At 42.2% G+C, this 17,102-nt stretch overlaps 1 protein-coding gene across 6 annotated transcripts in view; it reads right to left on the bottom strand.

The window, feature by feature from the left end:
* Positions 1-17,102, bottom strand: part of ZNF521 (zinc finger protein 521) — a 262,919-nt gene that overhangs the window by 15,092 nt on the left and 230,725 nt on the right. For all 6 annotated transcript variants that reach the window (XM_032467409.1, XM_032467408.1, XM_032467407.1 and 3 more), the window contains 2 exons: positions 13,334-13,465; positions 10,825-10,940 (listed from right to left, as the gene is read on the bottom strand). In XM_032467409.1, coding sequence (XP_032323300.1) covers positions 10,825-10,940; positions 13,334-13,465 — 248 coding nt within the window. The remainder of the gene's footprint in view (positions 1-10,824; positions 10,941-13,333; positions 13,466-17,102) is intronic.

Here is a 17,102-nt window from a genome sequence, read left to right on the forward strand (position 1 = left end):
CAATTTTTCATTCTGTCATTATAAATATTTCATTGCAAATGGTACTGATTTTCTGCAACTGTGGTTAAGCAAAGGGCCTCTGTGTGAATATTTAAGAAAAAAAAAAAAAGGAGGAAGACAACGAAGAAGAAGGGAGGGGGTATGAAAGGTTAGCAACCAATTAATTTCTCACTTTAAATGTAAAAGATTCTGGGAGAAATTCAACGGTGATGTAGTGTATGACTCAAAGAAGAAGAAGAAAAAAAACATTTACTCTGCTCTTCTTCTGACAGTTTCTCATAAAATATCTGCAGTCCATCTATCTTTTAGTACTCCAGGCTCCTCTGGAGAGCAGAAAATGGTGGTTTAAAGCTCTCTTCAGTGCCAGTCTGCGGGAGATTGCTTTCCACAGGACCCCCGCTGATGGAGGCCTAGGGGAAGAGGCCCAGGAGTTATTCAATCAGCCCGAGACTCTGGGGCGGCTGGGGGTCCTTTGAGGGCTGATTAGAAAGCTGCCCTCCTGTTGCCTGCCTCGGAACAGAACGAAATGAGCAGCCTCTTGCTGAGCAGATTCTGCAAGAAGGAATTTCACCTGTCATGGAGTTTGTCAGAATTTCAGGATTTATCTTGGTGCAAAATTAATAAAATACCAACCAGGATTTCAGGCTGACTACTCAGCTGTGTCATCTCAAAGTGATCTTTCACCCAAGAAAACCTGGACTGTGAGCACAGCCCTTCCTGCCCTACTTTTCCTTCAGAGGGTGAGCCCGGCGAGGGGACTAATACCAGCCAGACGTCAGGATGAGATTCTGAACCAATTACACACAAGGCTGAATTACAGGGTGGGCGCTACTGTCTTAATGTGTGACCTCCCATCTCGCCGCTGCGGTTCTGAAAGCTCTCCGGAATCAGCCTGGGTCTGAGGCAGAAAAAGGCCATTTCTGCAGTTTATAACACAGGAGGTCCCCTGTGGCATCGCATCTGTTAAATTCATACACTGGTATTTCAGGCCTGGATTTGATTTATCTTTTCAAAAAGGAGGACTAACCATGGACGATGCTAAGAGCGCACATTGTGAAACACTACAAATTAATCTTAGGTCAGCTGCGCACCAGGGGCTGCAGTGTCATCTTTGGTTTGCACCCACATGGCCCCCATGGCCCATCACCCTCTGCGCTCCCAGCAGAGCAGGGGGTGGGGAGGGGGTGGGGGCACAGAGGGGCCAGGACAGGACGGGAACTAACCCTGCCGGCTCTGGGCTGCAGCGAGTTTGGCCACCTCTGCTCATCCCACTTCAGAAGGTGGCTCACACCACATGGATCACCACAGCTATTTTAAGTGGGTTCTGGAAAGCCCAGGGCTTGATCACTTTGAGCTGAGGCTTTGGGTATCCCTGAGGCAGTCGGCTCTGGTCCTCAGGGTGGGCGGCCTCACATCACAGAGGGGCCGGCGCGTGGGGACTGGGCTGGCGCTCACGCCACCGGCTGGCCCGGGTCCCCGGACAGAGTGGGCAAACATTTCTCAGATTCGACTCCAGACTCAGAACTCAGGTTCAGACCAGGATGAACTGGAATCAGAACGTCCACCTCGTGTTTCATCCCCGGCCTCCCACCACCCTCGGACCACCGGTGCCTCTTGCCAAGTGGTGATCGGCAGGGCCTCCTCGGCTCCCAGAGTCTGTGTCTGGTTTAAGGCAACTGCTGCTTTCCTGTCCATTTTCTAGAGGAGACATTTAACAACACGAACGCATTCCTTCCGGCTCTTCCCGTAGTGAAACGACCATCCCGTGTTGGAGAGCCACCTTTACAAAGCAGGAGCCCGACAACATTAATGCCAGGAGATCTCAGGAAAGAGTGAGGAACAGAGAGAGAGAGCGCGCGCGCGCGCGAGCTGGCGGGTGAAGGCACAGATGGTGGGCGGGGAGGCAGGGTGCTCACAGCAGGCTTCAGTGGAGATGCATTAACTCCACAGAGGGATGAGGGCTTCCCACCAGTCCTGTCATGAATTATAACTGAGTACGGGAGTGAGGTCTTCGTGCCTGGCTCTCAGCAAATAGACTGTTCTATTTTCCTGCACAATCACCTTTCACCCTTGCAAACTCCAAGCACAGCAAAGCACACTGCTGATATTTAACGGTATCACAGTAGCCTTTTATGTGTCTAGGAGGCACACAAACTTAGCAGATGTGCCCAGTGGTGTAAGTCAGATAATTATAAAATTAAGTTTTGGCAGTGTGAAAAAGGAAACCTTTTACGGGTGATTCGGGTTTCCAGCGAGAGATGGTTCTCTGCCAGCTGAGGGGCCTCATCAAAGCAAGAGGAGGCCACGAAAGGAAGCTGCCAGCCTCCCAGACACACTGGGTACGAGCGAAGCTTCCCTTTTGCAGACCTTCCCCTCCGCTGACAGGAAAGCAGCTCCTGCCCGTCAGTCCCCTCGCTCACTCACTCACTCAATGAAGTTATCAATGAAGGAGGCCTGTTATTTTAGGCAGTTTAAAATTTCACCACTTTGAAAGGACTCGTTTACCCTGCCTTTCACTCCCGTTTAAAGCCTCTGAGTTGCCGTTCTAAATGACAGCACCGCGAGCACTGCTTTTAAGCGCTATTCATCTCGCCTGCCACATCGCAGGCTCTTACAGAACACACTCTCTCCAACGAGGGGCACTCACTCCTTCATAGCTGCAGGGCAGAGCCTGCTACAAGCTGTAGATTCGCTGCAAATATAACAATAAAGGATACAAATGTGAATTCCTCTTAAAATACATGCTTGGCTCTGGAGCCGCCTTGCCTTAGCAAACTCGATCAAGACCAGCCCATCCATCTTTCTCCAAATGCACAGCAACAGCTCATTTCACGCGGCCGTCCAAGGGACTGCCACGTCGATGGCTCCGAAGATGCTGGAAGGAATTCTTTGCTCATTTCAGGGGATTTATAGTTGCAGCCCATGATTACCATCTCTCTCTAACTCTAATTGTCACAACAGTTGGAATATGGAAGTGGTGTTTTCCAACAGCCGGATCAAAGTTTGTAAACACAAAGGGTCTATTCTTGGCATCGAATCTCTGCTCATGGGAGGAAACGGATCCATGGACGCACCAAACATCTAAAACTGGAACACACATGGGACTTCTACATGCTTCCCTGGGATGCAGAATGTTATAGAAAAGTGGATGTCCAGATCTCGCCAAAGGATCTGACTACAGAGGTGCAGAGACAGAGCGCTGTCTTTATAGGACAATTGTGCTTGCAGTTTCTCGTTCCTAATGGAGGCAGATCTTCTGGTTCTGTGGCAGCAGGCTGTCTTGGCGACACAGAAGAAGGCAGGGCCAGCAAAGCCCAGCCAAAGCAGAATGTGGCAGAGGTGATGAACATTTCCAGGGGGTGGCGGGGGGGTGCAGCACTGGCCACAGTGCTCTTCGGTACACCCTAGCTGAATGCTCCATAAAGTCGCACTGATGGCAGCTCAGAGATGGCCATCTGTCGTCAACTCTGGGCCAGACAAAAAAATAATGTAATGGCAGATCGCTAACAACAGGGCTGTTGGAGGAGGGAATGAGTCCTAGAACGGGGAGGTGGTGCTTCATCTTTTAATAGCGAAACCAGCCATCGATATGAACATCAAGAAATTAATGGATGGAGAATTTTTAAAAACTGAGCTGGGGTGCTGTAGAAGCGATTCAGATGTAAATAAAGTGGGTTTAGCTTACTGCAAATACCTCTGTTGCCCTTCCTTCCTGTCATATTAACCACTTGATTCTTGAACATTAGACTAGCAGGACACATGGTGAAGCAATGAGGGCCAAATTTAGAAAAAGGTGCGCCCAGGTTGTGCCTCCAAGCGTGCCCACACAGATCAGGCATTTATTGGTACAAAACGGATAATTGAAAATGCATTTACTCATTTAGTCCAAATGGGTTCATTGTGACAATCATGCTTGTCTATCTTTCTATATGCTTGCTTAATTTCTATGCAGTTTTACTAAAACGCAAAATAAAGCTACCTCATCTTTAGATGCATTATGAATGCTATAAAACTTTAAATGCCCTTCTTTGCTCAAGAAAAACTCTAGCTTTTGTCACTGCTTAGATGATAGGAAGAGAGGAGAGGCGTAGGGAGGGAGGGAGAGAGAATGAGTAACAGTCAAACTGAGGTGAGCCGTGTCCTAATTCTTTGTCCTGTATGATTAACTTTCTGCCTTCAATGGAAAGGCCAATCAATCCTGATTGAATTATCCAATATTAACAGCTGAAAGTGATCAGAAGTAATGGTGAAAACATAGCACCAATCAATAAATCACTGCAAATGATTCGGTTCCTGGAGATCCGATCAAATAAAGGAGATAGATGAATTTAACAACTGAGCAAATTAAGTGGAAGTTGCTGTAGTACCAATTTACTTCAAAAGCCCCGAAGGCCCACAAAGCAGAGAAATGAGGCAGTGTAGAGACGGACCAGTTCCAGAACCACATGTTCACTTGACACAGCTTATTCCCTGTAGCCCCCTGAGTCTAGACGAGGTGTTTAGGGACTGCGATTTCGACCCCAAGAACAGGAGACACACAGAGGTCCAGTGGTTCAAAGAAAATGGAGCGCTAAGGTACCAGGCACCGACCACGCAGGAACAAACAGGACGTGCGCCCCCAACACCGCCTGTCCCTGCAAGTGACCCACTCAGAAGCTGGCCATGGGCGGGCCAAGACATGGGGGTGGGCAAATCTTTCCACCCCAGGGGTCCCAAAGGGAGACCACTTGATAAGAGGCAAGGCAGGACGGGGTTCTGAGTCTTACAGTTGGAGTGGGGATAAGGAAAGACATTTCAAGGTCTTCAAAGAGCTTTAAAGGCACTTCCCATAGATGTGCTGTGAGCCGTGAGACCCACTCCGCCATGCCTCTCGTTTGCAAAAGAGAATTTCAGCCTGACTCAGAGAAAAATATGACAATGAAATAAACTAAAACAAACCTTTCCCCACCCTGCCCCCGGCCCCACCTTGCCTTACATGGAGGGGCACAAGAAAACTTTTTCTTTGGGCCACTCATTCTTAATTTGAGAGGGGGTGGGGAGAAGGGTCAGGTTGTTGTGAAATACATTTCTGAAAGCAAATATAAATGTTTAGTTTTATAGTTATATGCTAAAAAGAACAAAACAAACAAACAAAAATGGCCCAATGGAGAAACAAAACAGAAGCTCAAGACTCTTTAATCCCTTGAAAAAGATACGTGTTTAAAAATTGGAATTTTTATCTGGAAACCAATTAATATGAAACTACGGCAAGGTATGGTTAATTGGCAAATGATTCCAGTGAACTAGAACAGAGAACTAAGGAAACTTCTGACCTGTCTGGGCCTGCCCATCGCCGGCTTCCTGAGGTCAGCTTCCTGAGGTCGGTGTCAGGGAGCAGGAGAGGGTCCGGGAACCAGAGTTCACCCAGTGCCTCTTCTGTTCCACACTCTGCTCAGTATTGGCTCAAGATCGGTTACTCGAATGCACTCTTGTCAGGACCCTGGGAGTTGGGCACGATGCTTTGTTATCTCCTATGTGCCCATTTTACAGATGGTAAAATGGAGGCTTGGAGTTAATCACTCATAAGCGGCAATGCCCAGAATCAAACTCTAGTGACTGTTCTCTGCATCCCATGCCCCTTCCCTTGTACTAAGTCACCTTCGGAGAAATCAAAGCAAAACAAAATGAACAAAGTCCATAAAAACTATTTTTAAAACCCCATTCACTATCTGAGATTTTATGGATGGCTAAGCGTCCCACATCCATGGATATCAGAATCAGATCTCTCCATCCTTCAAAACCAGCCTGAATGCTCCCTCATGATGGCTTTCTCGATTCGCCCAGCTAGAGAATAGACATCGTCTCTTGGAATACTTAGAAAAATCCATTACCTACTGCCTCATGTGATAGTTCATCATATGCAAACCTTAACTTTTTGAGTAGACTGTAAATATATATTTCTAGTTATTTTTGATATGTCAGAGAGAATTCGGAACTACAGTGAATTTTAAAAGGGAATGATATTATATTTTTATGAATCTTTTAAATTAATAAACATATCTTCTAATCTAATAATGGCACAGGGATAACAGCAGTCTATTGTGTGGCATTTGTGACTTGTGCATTGACAAAGACCCTTAAACGCCGCATCGTGCATTACTTGATACTTTGAGGCACGAGTTTGTGTAACCATTATTAAAAGGCTAGTTTAGGTAAGTAGCTTAGTTATTAGTGAGGGAGCCAGTCCGCCATGCGGCAGCCACATCTCAGAGCCGCAGTGTTGCCCTGTACCTCCCATCCCATGTGCTGTAATTCATTGCTCTTTCTGGAATATGAGCATAAAACTTGAGTAACAGTTAAGCTGTGGTGTGAAAAACATGCCTCAACATCAGGCTGATTTGGTGGGAAAGTGATCTGAGAAGAAAACCAAATAGCCGTGGAGAAAATTACATATTTAAACTTCAGTGACTTCTGAAAGTCTTGGTGTACCCCTCCGAATGTCAAATCACGACTCTGTTTTGTATGTGAAAAGTACTGCATCCATGAATTAACCGAGGGAAGGCCAAGTGTCAAAATGATCTTGACTCACAAGGAACTGAAATGCCAAGATCTCAGAGCCTTGGGTGCCTCCAGGCCTGTTCCCTCTCTTCCCACTGCTGGAATTCCCTCTATTCAATGCATAACATGATGCCTGAGGGAACTTTCTAGGGGACACACTGGAAGAGGGTGATTTGATCACTGCCATCGAAGTGCTGTTTTTCTAGAAGCACCAATTAAACAGTAATTACTGTCTTGAAAGAAAGTGGCCTATTCAACAGAATTTTTACAAACACACCATTTGCCCACACCTGTATAAACCACTTTGGATACAAATATGCATTGTAGGATATTATTCTTGGACCACACTCTCCTCCTCTCAAAGCAGCTTCCTTCAGCTCTGCAGAAAACATTTTGAGGTCTATTAGGAAAACATGTGAAACATTCAACATATTCATTCACTTTTAAAATAACAAAATGTTCATTTAGTTCAAATAATGCACTTTTATTCCAAAGCACATCTTCCCTCCCAGTGTGCTAGTTGGCCTTTGAAGTATATTGGGATTCCTTGTAAGAACGGGGGGAAAACTCTATCAAAAGTAAAAGATGATATCCTGCCAAGAGTTAGACACACACACCTCTGGAGTGGCATTTAGAGCTTTTGGTCAGGAAGGTTTAGAAGTCCTGTGAAGACAACAGCTTCCACACTGAGAAGTCCTAGATGGAGTGTCCACAGAACAAGGTTTCATCTTGCTTAATTCTAAGAGGAATTGTGGTCAGTGATGTCAAAGGATGACACCCAAGTCTTTGATTTCCTGAAGATGCACAGTGTGGAATTATCTGAATTATAACAGGTATTAGAGTCGGTATTAATGAAAATAACACACCTCTGTGTGTGTGTGTGTGTGTGTGTGTGTGTAATTTTATACCCAGCAAAGCACTTCTATACTCAGAAAGATGTTTATGTGTCTTTAACTGAGTATAGACAGTGAAAGGAACGTTAATTACTTACTGTGGTCATGAAATCACTTGTGCACCTTTCAAAGAGACAACATAGTGATGTTCCTTGCTCCTTCTGGATGCTCACCCTAAACTCACCCTATTTTTCTCACTCTGATATTAAGAGCCAAAAATATTATATGCTTTCAAACCTCCAATCTCAAGTTCTTGGGCCTTTGGTTTATAAAATGCCTCTTGTGAAAAGTCCTTCTTTCTGAACTTCAGTGGCATTAAAAATGTGGATAAGTTTAAGGGTTATAACATGGGTCAGTTTAACAGTTTGCATTTATTTTAAACACCAAGGCATGGGCCGCAGTGGGCTGGTAAAATGGCTTCATTTTTCTATTCTGCTCTCTTATTATTTTGGTTACGAATCTTATTTTATATTGTTACCTTAATTTCAATTGCTTCCCCCCCTCATTCTAGAAATTAACAAAACAGAATTATTATTATTGTTTTTTGTATACTTGCCACGACCCCTTTCTATGCAGAAGTCAAATAAATCAACACTTAAAAATTACATCAGTGCCTTCCTCTAAGCACAGGTGTAAAGGTAATTTGGGTAATGAAAGCAAATGCACGGGACTGCGAACTCCGAGATTTAAATCATGAAAATCAAAAAGCTCTCAAAACTAGAAGAAGTAAAGTTAACTCTGACCCATTCTTCTTACTGTATTGGAACTAAAAGCCACTGTTACTGCTGGGGATTTTAGAAAACAGGCCTAGATGGATATTTCAATGACGGTGGCTATTAGCTTTGTAATAATCATCACATATTAACTATAAATACTGTTTTTATCAAAGGAATGATGTTCACATTGGGCCTGAGAATTCACATCAAGGCCAAATATGTATGATTCTGGGTCGCGGAAATGGAAAAATCAGGCGTACAGCTTCGGATTATGAAAGAAATTGTATTTTGGTCTGGATCACAATTTGAATGAATGAGTCAGAAATGTTTTGAGAGACATTTGGCCTCATAAGGTCTTACAGACTCAAAGAGTTGTGTGCTCTGTACTATATCTTCTATACCAGCGGTTCTCAAAGTGAGGCTTGGGGACCTCTAGGGGTCTCTAGATCCTTTCAGGGAGTCTGTTAGGTCAGCACTATTTTCATAATGACATTAAGACACCGTTTGCCTTCTACACCCTCATTATCTCATGAGATGAGCCTACAGTGGCGTTTTCTAGAGGTTACGGGACGTGCGAAGGTACTGTTTCTCAGACAGTTAATAGAATCGCAAGCTTGTGTATTCCCGCATTTAAAATGTTTCTCAGTTTCGATTTCTAATATGGAAAATAAATATCAGTAGATAACCCACATAAATCAAAGCTCTTTGTGGTCCTCAGTAAGTTTTACATGTAAAGGCATTCTGAGATCAAAGAGGTGAGAACCACAGTCTATACTAACGGTAGGAAAGCGCGACTTCTGTATGTTCCATGAAACCCAAAATACATCGCAAAAGAAACCTGGAGTCCTGAAGGGTGAGTTTAACCGCTTAGTTTCGTCTGCTCGCAGTGGGCCTCAGGCCACCACCGCCACAGTGCGGCGTTCTTTCAGTGAAAGACACCAAAGTTGCCACCAGCTCAGTAGCATTAGAATCTACTAATACAGTACAAAAGTGAATTTGTTGCAAACTTTTTTAAAGAACATTAGATAGAAGCCAGTCTCTTCAGAATCTCTACAACTTTGATTTTAAGCTATGATGAATTCTGCTTCACAGCTTACATACTAGTTACCAGCATCATTTAGGTGCGCCGGCCAAATCCTCTACACTCTTAACGACCCAAATAACTTATTTTTCCACACCTACTGGAAAAAAACGCTATATTTTTTAACAGAAATTTAGGTTATTTTAATAAAACACACTTTCAAACATTAGTCTAACTCAGTCTATCTTCTGATTTAATTCACAAACAGATGTGACAGAGCAGAATTCTTTTTAGAAGTGATAAAAAGTAATATAGCAATTTTAACTTTGGTGCATTGACATATTATAACATAAATTAAATGGAATTACCCATTTCTTCATATATTTTTTATTTTACTTCCTTAATTTGCTATTTGTTCACTGATAGGATGACAATGGAGATGATAAACTGTAAACTCCTTATTTTGAAACATAATTCACACAAGTACGGTCTCCCCAGAGCCCGAGGAGGCACAAAGCTGTCCCAAGGTCCTCAGTGTGGGTGGGGAGATGAAAGGGTAGGTGGGGCTCTGGGTCCCTTAGTCCTGCCTCAACCAGATCCATCACATCAGAGCCTCTTCTGGCTGTTTCAGGGTTTCAATGCCAAAGAAAAAGAAATCACCCCTGACCCATTTTAGTCCAAATAACTTTACTGTTAATAATGATGCTCATGATAATGAAATAATTTTGAATTCCAGTCCATTCTCCTCCAAGGGTACCAACAAGATTGAACAAAAACATGTTACTCTTACATCACTTCATCAGAAAAATGAAGATACATATTAGACCCATTTTTCAGATGAAATAATGGGGAAAAAAAGTTATTTTCCTTTTAAAATAAATGACATTTCTGGGGTAGGATCCAGGTCTCTGACTCATACCAGTCTATTGCTAAGAATAATCAAAACAACCAAAGATTTACACTGTATGTAGAGTGTACACCTTATATTCAGACCTGTTATTTCATTTTTACCTAACCACAGCCCTGTAAGTGGTACATTTGTCTACCATTTCTTCACATTTGAAGTTCAGAAACATCATGGATCCAGTGCCCAGTCACACATCTAGCAAGCAGGGCACTCAAGGCTAACGCCAATGTCTTTGGGTCCAAAATTCGCAACTATAAGGCTGTCACTAAGTGACAATCATTCTATTCCGCTAAGTGGAATAAACATATCAGACAAGAGTATAGCTTCTTTCTTCTCTTCCCTTCTCCCTTCCAATTTTAAGCCCCTCAGGACAACAATAACCTGGACGTCCATCCAGCTTGGAGCCCGTTGGGAACAGAGCATGAATAAAACAGGATTTGGGAGAACGGGCCATGACAAGTGAGGTGAATGATCCCACAGTCCAATAAACCTGACCCCTAAGTCTATCACACTGGGTCAGAAGGTCCAATTATAGGTCTGTTCTAGTTCTTTTTATGATTGACAGCAGCCAGAGGCAAAATTACTTTGGTGTCTGTTAATCCAGCCTCTAATTTTCCCTTTGCCCCAGTCCACACAAAGCATCGTGGTGGCCCAGGGTGAGCGATACTGTGAATCCAGATTTAAAATGCCCTTGTTTCCTATAAGAAGAGCAACCGCGTTCGACTCCAGCCCTCCTCGTGGGAACGTTACCTGTAGCTCTGTTTGGAAGAAGAACTTCTGTGGACACTGTGTGCAGTCATAGATCTTGTCTTCTTGTCCGTGGGCAGAAAAGATATGCTGCTGCAACTTGTTGGCTTGAACAAACACTGAAATGGTAAAGGAAGAGCGAACTCAGGGTTATTTTCTTTCCGAAATGCCCTCGGACTCCTCGTGAACAGCTGCAGATGGAGCGGAAGGAACGGCACGCCTCCTGGGTGTGACCGCTGCTGGGGACCTGGCGGAGCCGGGTCACTGGCGCTCAGGGCCGGGTCTCCGGCTTTTGTTAAGATGCGCTCTACCGAGCACCTGATTCAACCTAAACAGCTCCAAAGTAAAGGTTTTTTGAGGCCCTGCTCACTATAAATCTTTTAAAACTAAAGCTGAAAACTGTCAAATGCACGGCACTCTCTAAACAGAAATGACACTTACTTCTCAGCAACCCACAGGTTAAGAAATCATAGTTGCCCAAACCCTGTTTATTGTGTTTGCCTAAAGTTATAGCCAGCAAACAGCTCTCTATTTAAATGTGTTAATGCTAAAAATTATATCCCACAGCTACTCTGGGGCACTGTCTCTAAATGTGAAACAGAACGGCAGGTAAATTCTCTTTGGATACTTTAAGATCAACTCAGCCTACACACTGAATGCAAGGGTTTCAATAATATAAACATGTTCAATTTTAATGACTACAAAACAAGGCCCTAAGACTGTGTAACAGTTTACCTAGGAGACATACTATTAATAATTAAATTGTATATGCCAGAGGCAGTGTTTGGGTTGGCAGAACTGACTTCTGATGGATGCCTGGTGCACTGTGACCTAAAAAAGTTTGCATCTACAATATTAATCTGTATAGGCAGAGAAAGGGTTTATTAAAGATGCTGGCATTTGACTTTGACTCTAATCATTAAAATTATTCTAATTGCCAGCCAACCTAAAATATCAGAATATTGTTCTTGTGAGTCATACATTTTAATCGTATTTCTCATTACCTTAAAAAGCCACTCAGATTTCCTCTTCCACCTAACATGCTTTATATTGGAAGGGATTTTGTTTGTTTGTTTGTTTAACTGTTATTTCTAAAATTACTTCAAGACACACTAAAACAAGTCAGGTCTGTCAGCACAGAAAATGCAGGCTGTTCATGATTAATGCATTTTTGTCTCTTACCTACACTGACCAAAAGGATTGGGGTTTTATACTGATTTGCAACAAATCTCCATCTAATTTAGCGTATTTTATGAGGCTCCTGGCCACAACGTGAAAGGACTGTTTTATTAGGGGTCTTAATCATGAGGCGATCCATGACCCAGGCTGCCTTATGAAGACTTACTGCGAGCTTTTATAAAGAACCCAGTCTCCTGACTCACTGTATCTTAGGATAAATAGTACGCTATGATAAAAACATAACAATATATTTTTTTAACTACAAATTTGGAAGAATCAAAAAGGAGTCCTAAAAGAAGGAGTGGCTGATGGGATTATTGAATGAAGGAGCCTCACAGGCAAACGGTAAAGGCAGAGCATCAACATACTTGGGAACTACTTGTGCTACGTGTGCAGCGGACACCTCCTCTCTTTTTGTTACAGGACAGAAATCCACAGGCTGAATGCAGTGAAGGCTAATAACCAATGCTGTGGAATTTGGCTCTGCAAACCAAGAAGTCAATCTTGAGAGGAGGATATATTTTTGTTTTGTTTCGCTTTGCTTTTTCTGACAAGTAAGAAGGAAACATATACTTGAGGGGTTTGACCAACAAGTCTAAGACACAGGCAATGTGATCACAAAGGATTTTCCAAAATAACTTTGTCATTGTTGCAGAAGCAGCAGAAACATGTGTGATCATATTTCAACCCCATGGGATTCAAACTGTAGTTCTGATTTGCTTTTTTTTTTTTTTTTTGCTGCTGAAAACTAAAATGCTGCACCCTCTAACAAGAGTTTCTTCTTAACAGTGTAAATTTATGTCAACCTCTACTTTAAAAATCCAGTGTCATCAGAAGTGAAGGTCTCCTCTCATCTGTTCATCTAATCTGTTTTCTAGTTCAAAGGATTCGGGGGAAGGTTTTAATAATGTCTTTATATTTTGTATGGGGAATGTTATAACTCTGCATGCTTAAATCACGGGCGTGTGTTGACAACACGGCTGTACTTTTAGTCCAGGGTCTATGATGGAAAAGCAGACTTCGCCTTGGTAACCTTTTAACATCGAGAGGAGAACAGTGAACGAAACACGGATGTCGTTTTGCAAATGGAAAAGTGCAGACTTCTGAGAAAACCTGAAATGCCATTTGTTCATCCTGACAGTTAACCTTCCTGACCTTTTGAGCCTGTGAAGTAGGCTGCAATCAATAATGCTAATCAGCAGAAATCAAACATCTTCTCCCCAAACTGAAGTCAGATGAGGGAAAGGCCATAGCAGTGGGAAGGATGTCTTGGTGGGACAGACATGATGTGGCCCAGAAAGTCTCCAGAGTCTTCCTGAAATAAACTTCCTACCTGTAAAGCAGACGGGACACTTGAAGGTGCCGCCCATCCCTTCGAAGCTGTGCTCGATCAGGTGACACTGGAGTTTGGCAGGGGAGTCGAAGGTCTGGCTGCAGAGCTTGCATTCATGGTTCAGTCCTTCATCTGTGAAGGCAAACACGTGAGGAGAAAGCTGAAACCCTTACATCGTGGACAGACCCAGAGTTAACTATCATTGCAGACAGTAAACTTTTTCCAGCCCCAAATATAAATGTGAAGTAGTAGATGTGGTTTCTGGTTATTTCACATTATTTATGAGTTTGTATCAACTGAAAACATTTCTGGAATTTAAAATCCAACCATAATCACAATGCAGGTTTTATCTTGGGGTAATGCATTTTATTAAGTTTTTAAAATATAATTGATAGACCAATAGTGAGGCATCCCCTTGTCTCTAACTAGCAAGATTTTATGGGCTGTGTATTTCCAAAGCCCTAAAATAAAGGACCCATAGAAAAATAAGCAGCTTCTTCCCTGGGCTGCTCCTCGGGTTTGTCTAGAAGGTTCTAGAGGCTTCTATTTCTAGCCTAATGTTTTCTCATTGATCCAGACTTTCTTTTTCTACTTCCAAGATATTCTGGCAATTCTGAAACATTACTAATGCTTACAGTATCCTAAGAATGCTGTTTTTTTCCTTCCCATCCCCCATATCTTCTCAGATCATTGCTCCTTTTACTTTGTAAGACAGTTTCAATTTTACCCCCAGATCTAGACTCTGCCTTTCTCCAAAAGCACTTTCACGAGCTCCAGGCTTACTTTTGACTAGTCTTGGGTTTTTCTCTGATATTTTAGGAATAAGATGGTAGGAAAATATTTTGGTGTAATAATGATTGCTATATAAAATGAAGAGTGTGTGTTATAGACGGAAACCATTATTTTTATGTTTTTTCTACATGAAAATGTTTACGAAATTACAAACTTAAGGATTATTCTAACTGGTTTCAATTATAAGAAATGAAAGCCAGTAGCACTAGAATGAACAACCTAACACTTCGTTGGTGCTTACTGTGTTCCAGACGCTGTTGTTGTAAGTGCTCACAGATACGAATTCATTTAATTTAACAACAACTATTGTTACTCCCATTTTACAGATAAGAAAAATGAGGCCCACAGAGTTGAAGTGACTTCGCTCTGAGTCACAGGAGCAATACTTGGTGGAACCAGAACTTAAACCCAGGCAGCCTGGGCTGAGGGGCCATGATCTTGGCAGATACGCCACAGTAATACACCAGCTATTCCCAAGACTCTCATTAGGAAAAGTAAAGGGTAAGACGTTGCAACTTAGCCTGAAATGTTATCAAGTTATACTTTTATCTTCTCTTATCTGCAATGAGTAAAAATGCTACTAAGGGAAATTTGTGTCCGATATTCTGGGTCTAGGGAATAAAAGAAATAGTCACACCATGGGGGTGGCGAGTCTATACTCCAAAGTTATTTGTTTTTATTCAACACAGCATGCATGGAGAAGTCCTTCACCAGTTGATATGACTGGCAACACAAAGGCCCAATTACAAAGTGAATTATTATTAGCCAACTAGGAGTGAAATCACTCTATTTGTATTCCTAATCTTTCTTCTCACACAAGTATGAGTCTTTAGAAGCAGAGGACTGGAATTTGTAAAAAAGAGAAGCAAAGCACTAATTAAGCCACCCAGTACTGTCTGCATTTCACAGGAGATAAAAACCTGCTCTGTATTTGGGTGGCACAGTAAATTCCTTGATTATAATCATGTAAGAAGGAGTTTAATTGTGCACACTGACACGACGAGGGGCTATACAGAAAGCTTTAGGGATTATATAAGATCAAGCGGTTTTCATCTGTGCCTTTCTCTCTCTTTCTTAATCCTAAAGGCACCAACATTTCCCCAAATTTTGGATATTAAGTAATATAAGAAACACTAGTATTGTAGGGAATTGGGTTGGAAAGCTAATCATCAAAGATACTTGCCAAGTTTAAATGTCTTTTGTTTCCTCAGTGCTGTATTCCTTTAGTGTGGTAGTAAGAAGGTGACTAAGAGCGCTAACTTCATCTTTAAATTATGTTTTCTGCCCAAGAAGCGAGACGTGGTCTGTGGGTGTGAGAAGGTATACCCATTTATTTCAGAATTCTTAAACTCGCGATATTTGCCTGGTGAGTTTTCTTGGGGCTAATGAAACAGCTTGACTGGTACATGAGCGTAATGTAAATTATGCCAAGTAAGGATGGTCGTTAATGTGACATTGCCTTTCTCGACTAGGAGTATTTTGTTTGGAAAAATAATAGAAGGGACAATAAATAAGACACATGCATATGAGCACAAGAAGAATGTCCCCATCGATTTTTATTTATTTCCTGTCCAAAGAACAGGGAAGTTCCATCACAAAATGTTAAGCAATCCAAATTTAGTCCAGTGAATTCACAAAAAGGTGACACACACTCATAATGTATTTACGCAGTAGTAGTGCAGACGGATTTTTCATGAATTCCACCCTTTGTGAGGGCACTGACGGCGGTGATCATGGCATTCCACATTTTCAGAGCTCTTTCTAGTTTAAAAGTGCAGTGTAATGTTGAAAAAAACAAGTTGGAAGTTCTACCTGCCTTTTATTTCTAAGTTGCAGTGGAGGTTTTTTCCAACAAATAATTTGTCCTAGTTACTGGAGTAGGATAGAAACCCTAGCTGGATGATTACCCATCAAGTAACAGACAAGCAGAGCCAAGATGCTCCAACCTAGACATGAATGAACCCACCCACATCTCTCGCATTAACTTCGCTGCTCATCCCCCCATGTTCACACTTGCCCACCACCACAGGGTCAAATGATGACGAATGAGAGGGATGGGGGACCCAAAACAGTTTTACAACTGGTTAATACAATTCACTTCGTCCCTTTTTTTTTTTTCATTGAAGAAGAGGGGTAGAGAATCATGGCAAACTAATAAAAACTTATTTATAATAAGAATTTCAGAAGTTTGTCCTCAGTCTTGGTTTAACTCGGATAGCATTCATTCTATACTTGAATAGTGTGGTTCAGGGCAGTGTCTTAATTTTCAAAGAATTTTGAAAACACCCTTAGTCCCTGGGGGAGCCAGCTGAGTTCAGCCCTGTTTCCTTCCAAAACTGAGCTTCTCTCCTTCCCGTTTGGTGGAAGGTCAAGAATAGTGCAGAGTAACCATCTATGTGCATGAGGTGGCGCTATCAACACCTCCAGTTTCTGGTCAATTTAAACCTTAGACTCAAGGACTTCGCCTACAAAGCCACAACTTTCACCTTGTTTCCTAAAGGTGCCAAAAGCTTAAAAAATTCAATCAAAGTAACCATTACTACTCTCCAGAAAGGTAGCAGCTGACAGTAATTGGTTAATACAGTCTGACTCATTTATTAACAAGAGATTCTGAGTCAACTGATTTAATAACCATTACAATATTCCATTAAGAATGTAACAGGCTAGTGCAGCCCTACTTTTTATTAAGAGTTATAGGTGGCATCTACGGATGAAACTTCTAGATTTTTCTTCTTCTCTTTTGCTTCTCTATATTCTTCAGATTTTCTACAATAAGCATGATTTGCCTTTATAGGTTACTTTGAAAATTAAAGAATAGAAAACCACTACACCTTTTCTATACCTTATTAATAAAGATTGATTACAGCACTTATATTTTGGGTGCCAAAAAGTAAGACAGAAAATGAGCAATATTATGGAGTATAGAAAAACTGATTCTGAACATTAGACTGAAAAGTATTCTGGCCAAATGCATGTG

Source organism: Camelus ferus, chromosome 24 (genome assembly GCF_009834535.1).
Source record: "Camelus ferus isolate YT-003-E chromosome 24, BCGSAC_Cfer_1.0, whole genome shotgun sequence".
In the NCBI taxonomy this organism is placed as follows: Eukaryota; Metazoa; Chordata; class Mammalia; order Artiodactyla; family Camelidae; genus Camelus; species Camelus ferus.